Source organism: Pseudophryne corroboree, chromosome 2, assembly GCF_028390025.1.
Source record: "Pseudophryne corroboree isolate aPseCor3 chromosome 2, aPseCor3.hap2, whole genome shotgun sequence".
NCBI lineage: Eukaryota > Metazoa > Chordata > Amphibia > Anura > Myobatrachidae > Pseudophryne > Pseudophryne corroboree.
In genome coordinates, this window is record NC_086445.1 from 116,395,834 (window position 1) to 116,417,856 (window position 22,023).

Below are 22,023 nucleotides of genomic sequence, written 5' to 3' on the forward strand. Positions count from 1 at the left end.
TTCACCCACATACCCATGTCCCACACCGTTGCTTGAGATGTTGGGACCTTCCTTAGGTTCCGCATTCTCTACTGTGGGTATATCGCTTGATGTTATGTTTAGAACTTCTCTTTCTCTTCTTTACTTCCCACTTTTTCTTTATCTGCTCTACATTCAGATCTTACTGTACCCTTTCTCTTCTGTATACATGGGATTCTTTTTTGAGCCATGATCAGTTTTGTTTTTTTGTTTTTGATTGTCTAGCCCGACTAAACTTGTAGTCTCATCAATCAATGCCAGGGGACTGAATATACCAGAGAAAAAGTCCAAACTGCTAAGATCCCTTTGGGCCAGCAGGGCCGATGTAGCTCTGATTCAAGAGACGCATTTTAAATCAATTCTCCATCCCCACCCTCACCGAGATCACCGCTTTCCCACAGGTTTTTATAGTAACAACCCAGATGGGAAGTCTAAGGGAGCAGCTATATTATTTGCAAGTCTGCTTCCTGTTTTGGATGTTAAGGTTCATAGACTGATCCCTGGGAGGTTTCTTTTGATTACTTGTACGATATTCCGTCAGTCCTTCACAATAATTAATATGTACGTACCAAATCAATCACAACTGACCTTTATTAAAACTGCACTGGACATGACTGCTCCCTTGATTCAGGGCATCACAGTGTTGGGTGGTGACCTCAACGGGGCCTCAATCCCTCTATAGATGCCTCCTCTAACTCGCCTAAATTCTCGTCAGTTAAATATTCCAAGGTTAGGAAGGTCTTTCACGAACACCAGCTGGCCGACTCCTGGAGGGTCCTTCACCCATCCGATAACGACTTTACTTTTTATTCTCACCCTCACAACAGTTACTCCCGTTTGGACTACCTCTTTCTTAGTCATAGGCACCAGCATTTGCTGGCAGACGCCACCATAGGATCAATTACTTGGTCTGATCATTCACCAATTTTATTAACGCTATTTCTCCCGACTTCTCACAAACAGTGGACCTGGAGGCTTAACAAGCTCCTTTTGCTGGATGATTACTGTAAATCTGAAATTACTTCTACCCTTATAGATTTTTTGAAACATAATGAAACCCCGGTTATGTCTCAGATTACCATTTGGGAATCTCACAAGTGTGTTCTCCGGGGTGCCTTTATTCGTTTGGGTACTTTTATTAAAAAACAAAACACTGCTCAAATTGCAGCTTTGCGCCATCAGATTGCACTTCTGGAATCCTCACATAAGGAGACTTTATCTAGTGAAACATATTTCAAATTGACAGAAGCACGCACCTCTCTCAATAAGATCCTGATAAGATAAAACTCTCTTTGGCAAAATGTAAAAGTCGATTTTATTCATGGGGGAATAAGCTTGGCAGACTCTTGGCGTGCACTCTTAGAGCCAAGAGAGCTGCTGGATTTACACACTCTGTTAAGGATAGCTCTGGTGTGACTGTTTCGGAAACTTCCAGAATAGCTTCTTCGTTTCAGAAATACAATCACTCTTGATACAATTTATCCGACTCTTCCTCTGAAATGTTACCAATTCCGTCCTCACAAAATGTTCTGGACTATCTTTCCTCTATTTCTTTTCCCACCATCTCAAGAGACGACAGAGAATCTCTGGAGCAGCCTTTTACCTGAAGTTAGATTGATATGGCTATTTCAACTTCTCCCTCGGGTAAAGGTCCAGGTCCAGATGGATTTACGATAGGATATTACAAAACGTTTAACGATATATTACCCCCATGTTACTGAAAGCTTTTAATGAGGTCTCCAGTGACTCACATTTCTCTTCACAATCCTTAGAAGCACACATTTCAGTGATATATAAATTAGGTAAAGACCCTTCCTTGTGTTCCAGCTATAGGCCTATTTCCTTGCTTAATGTGGACCTTAAATTGTATGCCAAAATAATAGCCAATAGACTTAATTCTCTCCTTCCCCATTTGATTCATAGTGATCAAGTTGGTTTTGTGCACGGACGTAAAGCAAGAAATAATACAACTAAAATAATTAATCTGAATCAACATATTTCTGAGAAGGACACACCCACTATCCTTTTATCTACAGATGCTGAAAAGACTTTCGATAGGATAAACTGGATTTTTTATGAGGTTGGGGTTGGAACACTTGGGATTGGGTCCAATTTCTTTACATAGAATGATGTCCCTTTACTCCACACCATCAGCGAGAGTGAAGGTCAATGGCTTCCTGTCTGAGTCCTTCACGATGAGTAATGGTACCCGTCAGGGTTGCCCCTTATACGCCATCTAATATTTGTGTTATGCATTGAGGCCCTTGCAATAAGATCCAACTCTCAAATTTCAGGGACGCAATTTGATGGTTTTTAATATAAACTTGCTTTATTTGCAGATGATCTCCTTGCTGCTATCTCAAACCCTGTAACCTCGTTGCCTCATCTTATGCTGGAATTTGATAAGTTTGGATCTCTTTCTAACTTTAAAATTAATTTCTCTAAACCGTCAGCTTTAAATATTTCTGCTCCCTAAAAAATTATAGAGAGTTTGAAAATAGCCTTTCCATTTGTTTGGCATTCTTCATATATTACATATCTGCTTGGGATAGGCATATGAATATCCTTACAAAGAATTAAGGTTCAAAAAGGGTTGAGATTACCTAAAGGATAAAAAGTAAAAGGGGCAGACTAGATGGGCCAAGTGGTTCTTATCTGCCGTCAAATTCTATATTTCTATGTATCTGGAAGTAAAAATTACTAGGGACCTTTCTCAGCTTTTTTTCTGTGAATTTTTTCCCCGTTTGCCTTACTTAGGTCTGAATATTCGGGGTGGAATCTGAAACAACTTTCCTGGCTGGGCAGGATAAATGCACTCAAAATTAACACGCTCCCTAAACTTTGATACCTATTCCAGACCTTACCCATACAGATACCAGATGCTAGGTTCAAATCTCTTAATTTATTGGTGTGGCAATTTGTTTGGGCTAGTAAATATCCTAGAATCAGATTATCTTTTTTGACTCGATCCAGGTTGGCGGGTGGATTTCAGCTTCCGCATTTTAAACTGTATTACCAAGCCACGCAAATAAATAGAATTTCTGTATGGATTAGGGATAGAGAAATTAAACAATGGGTGGCCTTGGAGAGTTGCTTCATGAAAACACCTGTAGAAATTCTGCCTTGGCTTCCTACTATTTGTAAACACTCCCCACCTCCTCCAACTATTGCCCTGACTTTGACAATCTGGAAAATTGATTAGAAATGCAGCAAATATCTCCTCTACGTTTGGTCCTCAGACTTCTTTTTTGGTTAATCCATCTTTTCATATAGGTCTGCACTTGTCTCACTTCTCCACTTGGGCTGGGGAGGGGCTCTTTAGGGTAGGCCAGCTGGTAACTATTTCAGGACTATTTGAAGAGCTTCGTGAAAAGTGGAATATTCCCCAAACTGACTTTTGGAAATTTATACAGATTCAATACTATAGATTGAATTTAGCTAAAAGAGAACTCACTAATTTTGAGAAAAGGTATATAGCCTCTACTACCTGTCCCCATAGAATTTCTATTTTGTATAAAATGCTATTGTACAAGCAAGATTCTCTTCAACCCTCATGGACCAGATACTGGGAGAAGGAACTGGGAATTTCCCTATCCGACACGGATTGTTTTCAAGTATATACGTTGCCACACTACAGCTCCTCATGTATTACCATAAGGGAAGCGCAATACAAAATCCTTATGAGGTGGTATAGACACCCTTCATTACTACATGCAATTTATCCTTGTGTTCCTAATACGTGTTGGAGGTGTCTACCTGACATTGGGACTTTAAAGCACATTTGGTGGAGCTGCCCCAAACGGACTGCTTACTGGTCGGATGTAATTGATGTCACTTGGCAAATATTACAGTTTCCGGTGCCTTCAGACCCAGCTTTTTGGCTTCTTAAACATTCCCATGTTCCTTTCCCAGAATATAAATCCTCTCTTCTCAAATATTTGGGGAATGCAGCTCGTGCTGAGATTCCAGTTTTGTGGAAATCTTCAGTTCCACCTTGCCGTAGAGATTGGTTTAACAAGCTAGACGATTTCCTGTCAATAGAGGATATCCTAACACCTCACCTGATAAGTTAACTAGATTTATGGCCACCTGGTTCTCATGGCTAGAGTACAAAATGACAAATGTGTATATAACTTATATGTTTTCTAACTAAAGCTTATGATGATATTGTTTTTCTAGGAACAGAGGACCCCTTCCCCTTCAACTTTTACTTCCTTTCTCATCTTTCTTCCTATTTCCTCCTCTCTCTTTTTCTTTTTGTATTCTTTCTTACTACCTTTCTCTTAGGTTTGGTTATATTGTGGTTTATTGAGCAAATTGTATGGACATTTATAACAAAGGGGATTCCAAAAATAATAAGAATTTACTCACCGGTAATTCTATTTCTCGTAGTCCGTAGTGGATGCTGGGGACTCCGTAAGGACCATGGGGAATAGACTGGCTCCGCAGGAGACTGGGCACTCTAAAGAAAGATTCAGGACTATCTGGTGTGCACTGGCTCCTCCCTCTATGACCCTCCTCCAAGCCTCAGTTAGGAACTGTGCCCGGAAGAGCTGACACAATAAGGAAGGATTTTTGAATCCCGGGTAAGACTCATACCAGCCACACCAATCACACCATATAACTCGTGATAGGAACCCCGGTTAACAGTATGATAACAATGGAGCCTCTGAACAGATGGTTCGCAATAACAACCCGATTATAGTAACAATAACTATTTACAAGTATTGCAGACAATCCGCACTTGGGATGGGCGCCCAGCATCCACTACGGACTACGAGAAATAGAATTACCGGTGAGTAAATTCTTATTTTCTCTGACGTCCTAGTGGATGCTGGGGACTCCGTAAGGACCATGGGGATTATACCAAAGCTCCCAAACGGGCGGGAGAGTGCAGATGACTCTGCAGCACCGAATGAGAGAACTCCAGGTCCTCCTCAGCCAGGGTATCAAATTTGTAGAATATTGCAAACGTGTTTGCCCCTGACCAAGTAGTAGCTCGGCAAAGTTGTAAAGCCGAGACCCCTCGGGCAGCCGCCCAAGATGAGCCCACCTTCCTTGTGGAATGGGCTTTCACTGATTTAGGCTGCGGTAATCCCACCGCAGAATGCGCCAGCTGAATAGTGCTACAAATCCAGCGCGCGATAGACTGCTTAGAAGCAGGAGCACCCAGCTTGTTGGGTGCATACAGGATAAACAGCGAGTCAGTCTTCCTGACTCCAGCCGTCCTGGAAACATACATTTTCAGGGCCCTGACTACGTCCAGTAACTTGGAATCCTCCAAGTCCCTAGTAGCCGCAGGCACCACAATAGGTTGGTTCAAGTGAAAAGCTGAGACCACCTTCGGGAGAAACTGAGGACGAGTCCTCAACTCTGCCCTATCCATATGGAAAATCAGATAAGGACTTTTACAAGACAAAGCCGCCAATTCTGATACTCGCCTGGCCAAAGCCAGGGCCAACGCCAGGGCCAACAACATGACCACTTTCCACGGGAGATATTTCAAATCCACAGTCTTAAGTGGCTCGAACCAATGTGATTTCAGGAATTCCAAAACCACATTGAGATCCCAAGGTGCCACTGGGGCCACAAAAGGAGGCTGAATATGCAGAACTCCTTTGACAAACGTCTGAACTTCAGGCAGTGAAGCCAGTTCTTTTTGGAAGAAAATCGACAGAGCCGAAATCTGGACCTTAATGGACCCCAATTTGAGGCCCAACGTCACCCCTGCTTGCAGGAAATGCAGGAATCGACCCAGCTGAAATTCCTCCATCGGGGCCTTCTTGGCCTCACACCACGCAACATATTTTCGCCAAATGCGGTGATAATGTTTTGCGGTGACATCCTTCCTGGCTTTGATCAGGGTAGGGATGACTTCCTCCGGAATGCCCTTTTCCTTTAGGATCCGGTGTTCAACCGCCATGCCGTCAAACGTAGCTGCGGTAAGTCTTGGAACAGACAGGGTCCCTGCTGCAGCAGGTCTTGTCTGAGCGGCAGAGGCCAAGGGTCCTCTGCAAGCATCTCTTGAAGTTCCGGGTACCATGCTCTTCTTGGCCAATCCGGAACCACGAGTATAGTTTTCACTCCTCGCTTTCTTATTATTCTCAGTACCTTGGGAATGAGAGGCAGAGGAGGAAACACATAAACCGACTGGTACACCCACGGTGTCACTAGAGCGTCCACAGCGATCGCCTGAGGGTCCCTTGACCTGGCGCAATATCTTTTCAACTTTTTGTTGAGGCGGGACGCCATCATGTCCACCTGTGGTCTTTCCCAACGGTCTACCAGCATTTGGAAGACTTCTGGATGAAGTCCCCATTCTCCCGGGTGGAGGTCGTGCCTGCTGAGGAAGTCTGCTTCCCAGTTGTCCACTCCCGGAATGAACACTGCTGTCAGTGCCAACACATGATTCTCTGCCCATCGGAGAATCCTTGTGGCTTCTGCCATCACCATCCTGCTTCTTGTGCCGCCCTGTCTGTTTACATGGGGCGACCGCCGTGATGTTGTCTGATTGGATCAGTACCGGCTGGTTCTGAAGCAGGGGCCTTGCTTGGCTTAGGGCATTGTAAATGGCCCTTAGCTCCAGAATATTTATGTGAAGCGAAATCTCCCGATTTGACCACAGTCCTTGGAAATTTCTTCCCTGTGTGACTGCACCCCAGCCCCGAAGGCTGGCATCCGTGGTCACCAGGACCCAGTCCTGTATTCCGAATCTGCGGCCCTCTAGTAGATGAGCCCTCTGCAGCCACCACAGCAGCGACACCCTGGTCCTTGCCGACAGGGTTATCCGCTGTTGCATCTGGAGATGGGACCCGGACCATTTGTCCAACAGGTCCCACTGGAACGTCCTTGTATGGAACCTTCCGAATGGGATTGCTTCGTACGAAGCTACCATTTTTCCCAGGACTCGTGTGCATTGATGTACCGACACCTGTCCTGGTTTTAGGATGTCTCTTACTAGAGATGACAACTCCTCGGCTTTTTCCACTGGAAGAAACACTCTTTTCTGGTCTGTGTCCAGAATCATTCCCAGGAACAGAAGACGTGTCGTCGGGACCAGCTGTGACTTTGGAATATTGAGAATCCAGCCGTGCTGTTGTAGCACTTCCCGAGAAAGTGCTACCCCCACTACCAACTGTTCTTTGGACCTCGCCTTTATCAGGAGATCGTCCAAGTATGGGATAATTAAAACTCCCTTCTTGCTAAGGAGTATCATCATTTCGGCCATTACCTTGGTAAAGACCCTCGGTGCCGTGGATAACCCAAACGGCAGCGTCTGGAACTGATAGTGACAGTCCTGTACCACAAATCTGAGGTACTCCTGGTGCGGAGGGTAAATAGGGACATGCAGGTACGCATCCTTGATGTCCAGGGAGACCATGTAATCCCCCTCGTCCAGGCTCGCAATAACCGCCCTGAGCGATTCCATCTTGAACCTTTTGATATAAGTGTTCAAGGCTTTTAAATTTAAGATGGGTCTCACCGAACCGTCCGGTTTCGGTACCACAAACATTGTGGAATAGTAACCCTTTCCCTGTTGAAGGAGGGGTACCTTGACAATCGCTTGCTGTGAATATAGTTTTTGAATAGCCACCAACACTGCCTCCCTGGCAGAGGGAGTTGCCGGTAAGGCAGATTTTAGGAAACGGCAGGGGGGAGACGTCTCGAATTCCAGCCTGTACCCCTGAGACACTACTTGAAGGACCCAGGGATCCACCTGTGAGAGAGCCCACTGTGTGCTGAAATTCCTGAGACGGGCCCCCACCGTACCCGGGTCCGCCTGAGCAGCCCCAGCGTCATGCTGTGGACTTACCGGACGCAGGGGAGGACTTCTGCTCTTGGGAACTAGCTGTGTGCTGCAGCTTTTTCCCCCTACCTCTGCCCCTCGGCAGAAAGGATGAGCCTCTAGCCCTCTTATTTTTCTGGGGTCGAAAGGACTGTACCTGATAATACGGTGCTTTCTTTTGCTGTGGGGTAGCCTGTGGCAAAAAGGTCGATTTCCCAGCAGTATCTGTGGAAACGAGGTCTGACAGACCATCCCCAAAAAGTTCCACCCCCTTTATAGGGCAAAACTTCCATGTGCCGCTTCGAGTCGGCATCGCCTGACCATTGCCGAGTCCATAACCCCCTTCTGGCGGCAATGGACATAGCGCTTATTTTTGATGCCAGCCGGCAAATATCCCTATGTGCATCACGCATGTATAAGACGGCGTCTTTTATATGCTCTATAGTCAGCAAAATATTGTCCCTATCCATGGTATCAATGTTATCCGACAGGGAATCTGACCACGCAGCTGCAGCACTGCACATCCAAGCCGATGCAATAGCGGGTCTCAATATAATGCCGGTGTGTGTGTGTATATAGCTTTTAGGGTATGTTCCTGCTTTCTATCAGCAGGTTCCTTTAGGGCGGCCGTATCCGGAGACGGTAGTGCCACCTTTTTTGATAAGCGTGTCAGCGCTTTATCTACCCTAGGGGGTGTTTCCCAACGTGACCTATCCTCTGGCGGGAAAGGGTACGCTGCCAATAACCGTTTAGAAACTATTAATTTCTTATCTGGGGAAGACCACGCTTCCTCACACACCTCATTTAATTTCTCAGATGCAGGAAAAACTACTGGTAGTTTTTTCTCACCAAACATAATACCCTTTTTTGTGGTACCTGGGGTATTATCAGAAATGTGTAATACATTTTTCATTGCCTCAATCATGTAACGGGTGGACCTATTGGAGGGTACACTAGTATCATCGTCGTCGACATTGGAGTCGGTATCCGTGTCGACATCTGTATCTGTCATCTGAGGTAGCGGGCGTTTTACAGCCCCTGATGACATTTGAGACGCTTGGACAGGCACAAGCTGAGAAGCCGGCTGTCCTATGTCGTCAAACCTTTTATGTAAGGAGCTGACACTGTCACGTAATTCCTTCCATAAGTCCATCCACACAGGTGTCGACCCCGCAGGGGGTGACATCACATTCACAGGCATTTGCTCCGCCTCCACATCATTATCCTCATCAAACATGTCGACACAGCAGTACCGACACACATCACACACACAGGGAATGCTCTGACAGAGGACAGGACCCCACAAAGCCCTTTGGGGAGACAGAGGGAGAGTATGCCAGCACACACCAGAGCCCTATATATCACAGGGATATCACCTTATAAAAGTGTTTTCCCTTATAGCTGCATATATATTGTATACTGCGCCTACATTGTGCCCCCCCTCTCTTTTTTACCCTTTCTGTAGTGCAGGACTGCAGGGGAGAGCCAGGGAGCGATCCTTCCAGCGAAGCTGTGAGGGAAAATGGCGCCAGTGTGCTGAGGGAGAAGGCTCCGCCCCTTTTTCGGCTGGCTTTCTCCCGCTATTTCATAACGTCTGGCAGGGGTTAATTTACACCTATATAGCCCCTGGGGCTATATATGGTGTTAGTTTGCCAGCCAAGGTGTATATTATTGCTGCTCAGGGCGCCCCCCCCCCCCCCCCAGCGCCCTGCACCCATCAGTGACCGGAGTGTGTGGTGTGCATGAGGAGCAATGGCGCACAGCTGCAGTGCTGTGCGCTACCTTGGAGGAAGACAGAAGTCTTCAGCCGCCGATTTTCCGGACCTTCTTGCTTCTGGCTCTGTAAGGGGGACGGCGGCGCGGCTCAGGGAACGGACGACGAGGTCGGGTCCTGTGTTCGATCCCTCTGGAGCTAATGGTGTCCAGTAGCCTAAGAAGCCCAAGCTACCACCAGTTAGGTAGGTTCGCTTCTTCTCCCCTTAGTCCCTCGCTGCAGTGAGTCTGTTGCCAGCAGATCTCACTGTAAAATAAAAAAACTAAACTATACTTTCTTTCTAGGAGCTCAGGAGAGCCCCTAGTGTGCATCCAGCTCGGCCGGGCACAGAAATCTAACTGAGGCTTGGAGGAGGGTCATAGGGGGAGGAGCCAGTGCACACCAGATAGTCCTGACTCTTTCTTTAGAGTGCCCAGTCTCCTGCGGAGCCCGTCTATTCCCCATGGTCCTTACGGAGTCCCCAGCATCCACTAGGACGTCAGAGAAATTTTGTTTTTCTGCAATGTCTTTCTTACTATGATGCTTGTAACCTGTGATTGCTCTTTGTTTATCTGAAAACTAGTAACAATTGATTGCAAAATAAAAAAAATAAGAATTTACTCACCGGTAATTCTATTTCTCGTAGTCCGTAGTGGATACTGGGAACTCCGAAAGGACCATGGGGAATAGCGGGCTCCGAAGGAGGCTGGGCACTCTAGAAAGATTTAGGACTACCTGGTGTGCACTGGCTTCTCCCACTATGACCCTCCTCCAAGCCTCAGTTAGGACACTGTGCCCGGACGAGCGTACACAATAAGGAAGGATTTTGAATCCCGGGTAAGACTCATACCAGCCACACCAATCACACCGTACAACTCGTGATATGAATCCCAGTTAACAGTATGAAACAACTGAGCCTCTCAACAGATGGCTCAACAATAACCCGATTTAGTTAACAATAACTATGTACAAGTATTGCAGATAAACCGCACTTGGGATGGGCGCCCAGCATCCACTACGGACTACGAGAAATAGAATTACCGGTGAGTAAATTCTTATTTTCTCTGACGTCCTAGTGGATGCTGGGAACTCCAAAAGGACCATGGGGATTATACCAAAGCTCCCAAACGGGCGGGAGAGTGCGGATGACTCTGCAGCACCGAATGAGAGAACTCCAGGTCCTCCTCAGCCAGGGTATCAAATTTGTAGAATTTTGCAAACGTGTTTGCCCCTGACCAAGTAGCTGCTCGGCAAAGTTGTAAAGCCGAGACCCCTCGGGCAGCCGCCCAAGATGAGCCCACCTTCCTAGTGGAATGGGCATTTACAGATTTTGGCTGTGGCAGGCCTGCCACAGAATGAGCAAGCTGAATTGTACTACAAATCCAGCGAGCAATAGTCTGCTTAGAAGCAGGAGCACCCAGCTTGTTGGGTGCATACAGGATAAACAGCGAGTCAGATTTTCTGACTCCAGCCGTCCTGGAAACATATATTTTCAGGGCCCTGACAACGTCTAGCAACTTGGAGTCCTCCAAGTCCCTACTAGCCGCAGGCACCACAATAGGCTGGTTCAGGTGAAACGCTGACACCACCTTTGGGAGAAATTGGGGACGAGTCCTCAATTCTGCCCTATCCATATGGAAAATCAGATAAGGGCTTTTACATGATAAAGCCGCCAATTCTGACACACGCCTGGCTGAAGCCAAAGCCAATAACATGACCACTTTCCACGTGAGATATTTCAGATCCACGGTTTTTAGTGGCTCAAACCAATGTGATTTTAAGAAACTCAACATCACGTTGAGATCCCAAGGTGCCACAGGAGGCACAAATGGGGGCTGAATATGCAGCACTCCTTTCACAAATGTCTGAACTTCAGGTACTGAAGCTAGTTCTTTTTGAAAGAAAATCGACAGAGCCGAGATCTGTACTTTAATGGAGCCTAGTTTTAGGCCCATATTAACTCCTGCTTGCAGGAAATGCAGAAATCGACCTAGTTGAAATTCCTCTGTTGGGGCCTTTTCGGCCTCACACCATGCAACATACTTCCGCCATATGCGGTGATAATGATTTGCTGCAACCTCTTTTCTAGCTTTAATAAGCGTAGGAATGACTTCCTCCGGAATGCCCTTTTCCTTCAGGATCCGGCGTTCAACCACCATGCCGTCAAACGCAGCCGCGGTAAGTCTTGGAACAAACAGGGCCCCTGCTGTAGCAGGTCTTGTCTGAGCGGCAGAGACCACGGGTCCTCTGAGATCATCTCTTGAAGTTCCGGGTACCACGCTCTTCTTGGCCAATCCGGAACCACGAGAATTGTGTTTACACCTCGCTTTCTTATTATTCTCAATACCTTTGGTATGAGAGGTAGAGGAGGGAACACATAAACTGACTGGTACACCCACGGTGTCACTAGAGCGTCCACAGCTATCGCCTGAGGGTCTCTTGACCTGGCGCAATACCTCTCTAGTTTTTTGTTTAGGCGGGACGCCATCATGTCCACCTGTGGACGACCCCACTGATTTACAATCATTTGGAAGACTTCTGGATGAAGTCCCCACTCTCCCGGGTGGAGGTCGTGCCTACTGAGAAAGTCTGCTTCCCAGTTGTCCACTCCCGGGATGAACACTGCTGACAGTGCTAGTACATGATTTTCCGCCCATCGGAGAATCCTTGTGGCTTCTGCCATTGCCATCCTGCTCCTTGTGCCGCCCTGTCGATTCACATGGGCGACTGCCGTGATGTTGTCTGACTGGATCAGCACCGGCTGGTGTAGGAGCAGGGATTTTGCTTGACTTAGGGCATTGTAAATGGCCCTTAGTTCCAGAATATTTATGTGAAGGGAAGTCTCCTGACTTGACCATAGTCCTTGGAAGTTTCTTCCCTTTGTGACTGCCCACCAGCCTCGTAGGCTGGCATCAGTGGTCACCAGGACCCAGTCCTGTATGCCGAATCTGCGGCCCTCCAAAAGATGAGCACTCTGCAGCCACCACAGAAGAGACACCCTGGTTCTTGGGGACAGGGTTATCAAGCGATGCATCTGAAGATGCGATCCGGACCACTTGTCCAACAGGTCCCACTGAAAAATCCTGGCATGGAACCTGCCGAATGGAATTGCTTCGTAAGAAGCTACCATCTTTCCCAGGACCCGCGTGCAGTGATGCACCAATACCTGTTTTGGTTTTAGGAGGTCTCTGACTAGAGAAGACAACTCCCTGGCTTTCTCCTCCGGGAGAAACACTTTTTTCTGGACTGTGTCCAGAATCATTCCCAGGAACATTAGACGTGTCGTCGGGACCAGCTGTGACTTTGGGATATTCAGAATCCAGCCGTGCTGGCGCAGCACTTCCTGAGATAGTGCTACTCCCACTAACAACTGTTCCTTGGATCGTGCCTTTATTAGGAGATCGTCCAAGTATGGGATAAGTAAAACTCCCTTTTTTCGAAGGAGTATCATCATTTCCGCCATAACCTTGGTAAATACCCTCGGTGCCGTGGAGAGTCCAAACGGCAGCGTCTGGAATTGGTAATGGCAATCCTGTACCACAAATCTGAGGTACTCCTGGTGAGGATGGTAAATGTGGACATGCAGGTAAGCATCCTTGATGTCCAGGGATACCATGTAATCCCCCTCCTCCAGGCTTGCAATAACCGCCCTGAGCGATTTCATCTTGAACTTGAATTTTTTTATGTATGTGTTCAAGGATTTCAAATTTAAAATGGGTCTCACCGAACCGTCCGGTTTCGGCACCACAAATAGTGTGGAATAGTAACCCCGGCCATGTTGAAGTAGGGGTACCTTGATTATCACCTGCTGGGAATACAGCTTGTGAATCGCTGCTAGCTGAGGGGACATGGGGTAAAAATGCTGACTTCCCAGACGTTGCTGTGGAAACTAGGTCGGAGAGACCATCCCCAAATAATTCCTCCCCCTTATAAGGCAAAACTTCCATGTGCCTTTTGGAATCTGCATCTCCAGTCCACTGGCGAGTCCATAAGCATCTCCTAGCAGAGATGGACAATGCACTTATTTTAGATGCCAGCCGGCAGACTTCCCTCTGTGCATCTCTCATATATAAGACTGAGTCTTTGATATGGTCAATTGTTAGCAATAGCTGGTCTAAGTATAATGCCTGAGTGTGTATATACAGACTTCAGGATCGCCTCCTGCTTTCTATCAGCAGGTTCCTTAAGGGCGGCCGTATCCTGAGACGGTAGTGCCACCTTTTTAGACAAACGTGTGAGCGCTTTATCCACTCTAGGAGGTGTTTCCCAACGTAACCTATCCTCTGGCGGGAAAGGGAACGCCATTAGTACCTTCTTAGGAATTACCAATTTCTTATCAGGGGAAGCCCACGCTTCTTCACACACTTCATTTAATTCATCTGACGGGGGAAAAACTACAGGTAGTTTTTTCTCCCCAAACATAATACCCTTTTTTGTGGTACCTGGATATTTAACACCTCTTTCATTGCCTCAATCATGCAGTGAATGGCCTTCATGGGCATTAAATTTGACTCCTCCTCGTCGACACTGGTGTCAGTATCCGTGTCGACATCTACTTGTGCCATCTGAGATAGCGGGCGTTTCAGAGCCCCTGATGACTTTTGAGACACCTGGACAGGCACGAGCTGAAAACTCGGCTGTCCCGCAGTCGGCATGTCGTCAAATTTCTTATGTAATGAGTCTATACGTGCACTCATTTCTTTCCATAAGCACATCCACTCAGGTGTCTGCCCCCCAGGGGGTGACATCCCTTCTAAAGGCATCTGCTCCGCCTCCACCTCATTATCCTCATCAAACATGTCGACACAGCCGTACCGACACACTCCACACACACAGCGAATGCTCAATATAGAGGACAGGACCCACAAAAGCCCTTTGGGGGGACAGAGTGAGAGTATGCCAGCACACACCAGAGCGCTATATAAGGCAAGGACTAACTGAGTTATGTCCCTTATAGCTGCTTTTTAATATAAACTATATACTGCGCCAAATTAAATGCCCCCCCTCTCTCTTTTTTACCCTTTTCTGTAGAGTAGTCTGCAGGGGAGAGCCAGGGAGCTTCCTTCCAGCGGAACTGTGAGGGAAAAATGGCGCCCAGTGTGCTGAGGGAGATAGCTCCGCCCCTTTTCCGCGGCCTATTCTCCCGCTTTTTTCTGGATTCTGGCAGGGGTATTTACCTCATATATAGCCCCTGGGGCTATATATTGAGGTATTTTTGCCAGCCAAGGTGTTTTTATTGCTGCCTCAGGGCGCCCCCCCCCCCCAGCGCCCTGCACCCTCAGTGACCGGAGTGTGAAGTGTGAGAGGAGCAATGGCGCACAGCTGCAGTGCTGTGCGCTACCTTGGTGAAGACTGATGTCTTCATGCCGCCGATTTTCCGGACCATCTTCTTGCTTCTGGCTCTGTAAGGGGGACGGCGGCGCGGCTCCGGGACCGAACATCAAGGCTGGGCCTGCGGTCGATCCCTCTGGAGCTAATGGTGTCCAGTAGCCTAAGAAGCCCAATCCGGCTGCAAGCAGGCAAGTTCGCTTCTTCTCCCCTTAGTCCCTCGCTGCAGTGAGCCTGTTGCCAGCAGGTCTCACTGAAAATAATAAACCTAAGACTATCTTTCTTCTAAGAGCTCAGGAGAGCCCCTAGTGTGCATCCAACCTCGGCCGGGCACAAAATCTTACTGAGGCTTGGAGGAGGGTCATAGTGGGAGGAGCCAGTGCACACCAGGTAGTCCTAAATCTTTCTAGAGTGCCCAGCCTCCTTCGGAGCCCGCTATTCCCCATGGTCCTTTCGGAGTTCCCAGCATCCACTAGGACGTTAGAGAAATGCGAGACGCCTACCCATATTTCTGGCCCAAGGTAGTTCCTCAGACGGCGTACCCGATTGGGACTGGCGCAGGTCAGCCATGGAATCTGCCATGTTCCTGGCCCATAGAGACATAAGGTGGGTACACACTGGACGATATATCGGCCGTTCTCTTGAACGGCCGATATATCGCGGGTCCGTCGGCCAGTGTGTACGGCCGATATATTGGCGCGTCGCTGTGTATGTACGGACGGTCGACCAACCGCCGTACACATGCTGCAGCGGGCGGCAGTGATTGACAGCTGAACTGGGAGGGCGTGTGTACACGCCCGCCCAGTTCATGACGTCAGTCCCCGACGGATCGGGCAGTGTGTATGCTCAACACACTGCCCGATCCGTCCATAGATATATCTGCCGCGCAATTGATCGGCAGATATATCTGTCAGTGTGTACCCACCTATAGACTGATCCGTGGAACCTCCCGGTTGCTCCGCAACTGGTGTCCCGGAGCATGGGGTACAGAGAGTACTTGGGTCTGTGCTACCCTTTGGAAGTTTGTAGCCACATTGCGAACAGGCAAAGTAAACAACTGAACCTGCCTTCCGTTTAGCAGATTTGTCTGGTTTACTGGCCATGGTACAAAAACAATATCTGTAAACAATAGTACAGGTAAAGAAATGGTGTCTATGCTCACTGTATATTTAGAAAAAAACAACACTTGGTATGATATGTTCCTCGCCTGTGTAATAAACAGGGTGAGACAAGAGATAACTGTGTTATAGTGAAACTACATATATAGATATATGCAGAAAGGAAAAAGGGCTGATGCAGACTTCTGACCTAGCTCTAAAACAGTGTATTGCCTGAACCCCGCTTGTATACTTATCAGGGTGAGTCAGTTTTCTGCCAAATATTCTCCTCAGTGTGCTGAGCAACGTAACTTGGTCAGACAGCGCTGAGAGAGCGAGAGAGCGAGCGAGCGAGAGAGGCAGGAAAATGGCGCCTGCTGCTCGAGTTAGCCCCTACAGACAGTGATGGGCAAAACAGAGTGGGAAGAGCTCGGTGGGAAGAGCTCGGTGGGAAGCTGGACACCGCCCACACTCCGAAATTCCCTTCAGGAGAATGGCCGGTCGCAGCCGTAAACCCCCTTCAGAGAACGTACGGCCGAGGCTACAGCCCCGCCGCCTGTGATCAGAAAAGGGCAGTAGCAGGATCCGAAGCAGCGGTGTGCGGCAACCGGTGTCCTGTAAGCGGAGCGCTCCCTCAATCTGGCTGCTCCCAAGTACCCTGCTGCGTGACACTGCAGTCACCCGCTAAATGGGTGATGGAGAATGAGGTAAATGGGACTCGGTCCAACACTGCCAGGGCAGGTTGTGACTGTCCTACCTGATACAGTGCCTCCTCGGTGCTGTGTCCGGCAAACAGAAAGCCCCAGAGACCTCTGGCATGGTGACTTTCTAGAGGCTGATTGAGTGAGACATAGGGCGCACAGCCGCCCCTAACATACCTAACCCCACTCATAATATGCTTGTCGCCTGTATACAGGGTCTAAGCATAAATACAAAACAGATAGGAAACAAAAACCTAACTAAAATCTAACAGCAAAAGAAACGGTGCCTGTCCTCCAAGGCACAAAACTAAAACTGAGGCTAGGTCTGTGGAGAGACTGTACATAGGAGGGGTCAGAAGAGGGAGGAGTTAGTTTTGATAGATTCTGTACCCAATTCCATATCCACGCCCTCTGACCCATTAGTATGTGCGCAGCGTCCCCCAGATTGATGAAGGAGAAAACCGTTAGGTTTGTGTCTGTACATAGCAATTTTTTTTAGCAGACAGTGGCACTCTCACAACCTCCCAAATGTTTTTTATTAAATATATTTATTTGACAGAGAACATGCCCCTTCAGTGTGAACCCTACCTTAAGGTCCCGTGCACTGAACGTGTTTTTCATGCAAGTGTGTGTCTTACTGACAATGGGACATAACTGCTTCATGATACAGTGATTCATTTCATATACAACACTTGAATGCCTGTGTGCGACCGCAGCTTTTTACACACCTAGTTCCGTTGTGCTTCTTATACAGATTAAGACTCAGTCGCACACAGATAACAAACAATCAGTGCAGTCTCGTAAAGCGGTTTTATCGCATTGCACTGCGATTAGGACACACATGCAGGTGAAAAAGACGGCACACTGCTACAGCAGGCGCGGCTCACTCACGCCAAATGGCATCAAGGGCACGGTGTGTGAAGACACATCTGTATTAAGATTTAATGTGGCAATATAACTGTACCTACCGAATACGTAAGGTCCAAATTAATGTTCTCTGGGGACAAGACTTGTTCTCGCTGTCTCACCAAAGCTCTCTCCTTCTTCCCAGCTTCCTTAGCTTTTTCCAGGGCCTAAGACACAGATACCATTATAATATAGGAGTAGGATGACCATATAAACGTACAACAAATGGCTTGTAAACCCAATGTAAATATAACACTCACCAGATTTAAATCTCCGTTACTGTTGGCAATACAGCTTTCTTCTATTAATTCATTCACTTTTTTCTCTAATTGTCTAATCTTTTCGTCAGGCCTGTAAGACATTACGGCACAATGAGTGACGTTTCTGATCAGTAAAACGTAGTTCACATTGAGATTTTTTAAGGGGGAAGTTCACTTTTTAAAGGCGGGACAGATTCCCCATCCCTGTGCAGTGAGCCTGCAGTGCGATTGACTCCAGGCGCATTCTGGCTAAAGGTCGTAGTGCACCTGAGGGAGCATCACCCGCATTTACTAGATAGTGTTATAAAGAAGGTCATAAAGTTCTTTAAAAAAAATTAAAAAAAGCGCGCTTCCCTTTTAAATAGCAAAGTGGTCATTCTCATAATTAAACAAGTACGGGAGTTATACCAAGTAATCAAATAGGAGTTATTGCAGATCAGGCCTGGCCAACCTGTGGCTCTCCAGATAGAAACATAGAATTTGACGGCAGATAAGAACCACTTGGCGCATCTAGTCTGCCCCCCATTTTTTTTTTACCATATTTTTTTTATCTCGAACCTTATTTGATCCTCATTTCTTTGTAAGGATATCCTTATGTCTATCCCATGCATGTTTAAATTGCTCTACTGTCTTAGCCTCTACCACCTCTGATGGGAGGCTACTCCACTTGTCCACTACCCTTTCTGTGAAGTAATTTTTTCTCAAATTTCCCGTGAACCTCCCCCCTCCAGTCTCAGTGCATGTCCTCGTGTCCTATTGCTTCTCTTCATTTGAAGAATGTTCCCCTGATGTTGTGAAACAACATATCCCAGCATGCCCTGCCACCATTTTATCATCCCCTAATAGCAAAACTGTGGCAGGTCATGCTGGGACTTGTAGTTTCATAACAGCTAGAGAGCCACAGTTTGGCCTGGCCTGTTGAAGATGATCAAAGAAAAGCCACTGGATCGAATACACAAATGACAAGGAATTACCTCTCTTTCTGTAGACTCTAAAGCTGGGTACACATTAGACATTTTTTTTTAATGATTTGTCCGATTCCGATGAATCGGAATCACAAATCGTTTAAATCGTCCAGTGTGTACGCACTATTTCCACACTCGTCAGTGACGCCTTCTGGTCGTATCTGCATGGCACAAAACCTGACAATGTCGTCAACGATAGCATACTCCTGGATATGGCCACTGATGGTATCTTTTGCAAGTTGGCACCGTGTGTATGTACTATGGGGGTCATTCCGAGTTGATCGCACGCTGCCGATTTTTGCAGCGCAGCGATCAGGTTACTACTGCGCATGCGGATGCACTGCAATGCACACGCGCGTCGTACGGGTACAAACAGCATTGTTGCTGGGCAATGCTTCTAGCGACAAATCCATTCGCACAGGTGATCGCAAGGAGATTGACAGAAAGAGGACGTTTATGGGTGTCAACTGACCTTTTTCTGGGAGCGGTAGGGAAAACGCAGGCATGTCCAGGTGTTTGCAGGGTGGGCGTCTGACGTCAATTCCGGGACCGGACAGGCTAAAGTGACCGCAAGGGCTGAGTAAATTCAGACCTACTCTGAAACTGCAAAAAACGTCTTCGTCCCGCTCGGCTACACATGCGATCGCACACTTGCAAAGCGAAAATACACTCCCCCCGTGGGCGGCGACTATGCGTTTGTACGGCTGCAAAAAGTAGCTAGCGAGCGATCAACTCGGAATGAGGGCCTATATTGTTTTCCAGGAATTCAAGGGAAATAGTTAACAGCATAGCATTGTTTGCTGGTCGTCTAATGTGTACCCAGCTTAACAGCAGGCCCTGCTCAGTCCTATGTAGCTCTGCCCCCTGCTCAGGCCCGTGCAGCTCTGCTCCCTCTCCTACTAAAAATAAAAAAGCCGACTGCTCAGATGCTGCGGTCAGTGGGGAGAGGGGCAGCCTGTTGTGGCGCCCCTAGGCACATGCCTCACGGGCCCAGTGGGAAGTCCGCAACTGGCGTAGGTGGGTAGGGTGCAAAAACCTGATGCTTGGCTTGTTTATCAATACTGGCTGCCGTAGTCAGATAGTGAGATGGCCACAACAATATATGTACCTGGCGCTTTACAGTATATTACTGGTAAGAAACCAAACACTGACTCACGTGTCTTCATTCTTAGTTTCCAGAGGAGGTGCAGGACCTCGGGACTGGCCCAGGGGATCAAAACTGGAACCTGAATAGGAAAGGCAGAGTCCTACATAAATAGACTTACCATAAAATGCCATTAATCCGGGACACCTAAGATTTACAGAGGTGCTGTGGCTGGCTAGTTCATAGGCGTCTCGGAATGAAAGGATGTTATGACTATCACAAAAGGAGAACAGCGCTTATGGAGACAACATTGTAGATTATTAATAAGTTTATATAAAACTGTAGACATATATTACAATAATGTTTAATCAATAAAAATGCATATAACAAATACCGTTACAAAATCAGTCATTTTTAAATGCATCATTTACAATATATTATAAATTATGACAAGCCTATATATAAAGAAGCAACTTGTCCAAGTCTAAAGATCAATGAAACACATTACACACATAATGAGACTATACCTCGATAAGCTGTTTTTGTGAACCCAGCTGCCCGAACGGCTGTCATTGGACGAGCTACTCCATCCTGCAAACACATGAACACAAACATGAACCGAGACAAGAGCGGTGTCCAATTCCCAACAACTATTTATTTAACTCCTGGCTTTTCAGCCGTTTGTCCCACTTTAATTTTGTAAATGAAAACTTATCTACAGCATCATCTCTAGGAAACGACTGTCATTTCAGGTTTGCGTTTGAAAGGCAATTGACTCATCATTTGATGTATTAGGTTATTTTGTTTCCTAAATGGCCTGCTTTCAGGGAAGGACTGGCCCAGTGAGGGCCTGGGTAAATCCTTGGCGGGCCCCACTGCCTAAGAGTCTCAACCCCTTCCAAAGGTTGGCAGGGTCAAAACACTGCACGGTTCTGGAGTCCAGCCCCAGACAGTACTGGCTTCTAGTTCTCCTTCGGTGAACTTGAATTTTTATGTCATCAGGTCATGTGACTGCAGCAGTCACATGGTAAGGTATCTGGATGGAAGATAGTCAGTAAATAGATAGGCATTCAATAGTTCGACACCAAATTGTCAAAAGTCAATAGCTCAACAGGGTCAAAAGTTTGACAGTTAAATGGTTCACATGGACTTAGATCGACATGTTTTTTAGGATGACGGTTAGGCTGCAGAAGGTGGGGGGTTGGATTAGGCATCTCGGGGCTGGGTTAGGGTTCAAATAAAAATTTTTTTTTAAAGTGACGACCATTTGCACGTTGATCTAAGTCCATGTCAATCATTTGACTGTCGACCATCTGGTATTGACCTATTGACTGTCTATATGCTGTCGATCTTTTGATCCACATCCAAGTGGTACATAGTGCAGAGTAACATGTAATCTAGAAGATTCTGGAAACAAGCAGGTATTCTAGTGTAATTAAGAAGGTAAGTGTGGGGGAAATTTTAATAATGGTGGTGAGGGGTGGGTGTAGGTTATTAATTTAATGGTGAAAGCTTGGGCTAGCCATTTAACAGTAATAGCTATTAATTTATAATAGCAGTTTATTTAATGATTTGAAGGGGAAGCAGTTAGTTTACCGGCTATCGGGATCCCGCCATTCAGGATACAGACGCCGGAATCCCGACACCCGCAGATAAACCGACAGCCGGCATCCCAACACCCGCCCGTATTTCCCACTCGGTTAGTGGGTCTACTCTATCAACTGAGTGGGAATAGAACCTATGGCGAGCTAAGCTCGCCACTGGAACCAAAAGCATGGTGAGCGCAGCGAGCCACCATGGGGATTCACTGTCTGTCTCGCTGCCGGTATTCCAGTAGACGGGATTCCACTGCCGGGATACTGACAACAGGCATCCTGTCTGCCGGGATATCGTATGTATATTAGTCTTGGAGAAATGGGTTTATTTATTAAAATGGAAGTACTGTCAGGGCTGTTTGAGTTTTGTTGATTTACCATTGTGGCTGGTTTGGGCTAGGGAGGCCTAGAGGGATTACCGAATGCTAGCCTTTCCGAATTTCAGCAACTTCCAGAATCCATACAGGAGGCCTAAGGTACTGTAGTGGAGTCTGCAGAAAGGGTAAAAGAGGGCAGGACAGTCTGACAAC

General features: G+C 47.0%; 1 protein-coding gene across 1 annotated transcript in view; it reads right to left on the reverse strand.

Moving 5' to 3' along the window:
• Positions 1 to 22,023, reverse strand: part of IFT88 (intraflagellar transport 88) — a 201,417-nt gene that overhangs the window by 138,426 nt on the left and 40,968 nt on the right. The window contains exons 6-9 of the mRNA XM_063951641.1: positions 20,426 to 20,489; positions 19,971 to 20,040; positions 17,850 to 17,940; positions 17,652 to 17,756 (exon numbers count right to left, since the gene is read on the reverse strand). Of these exons, the coding sequence (XP_063807711.1) occupies positions 17,652 to 17,756; positions 17,850 to 17,940; positions 19,971 to 20,040; positions 20,426 to 20,489 (330 nt within the window). The remainder of the gene's footprint in view (positions 1 to 17,651; positions 17,757 to 17,849; positions 17,941 to 19,970; positions 20,041 to 20,425; positions 20,490 to 22,023) is intronic.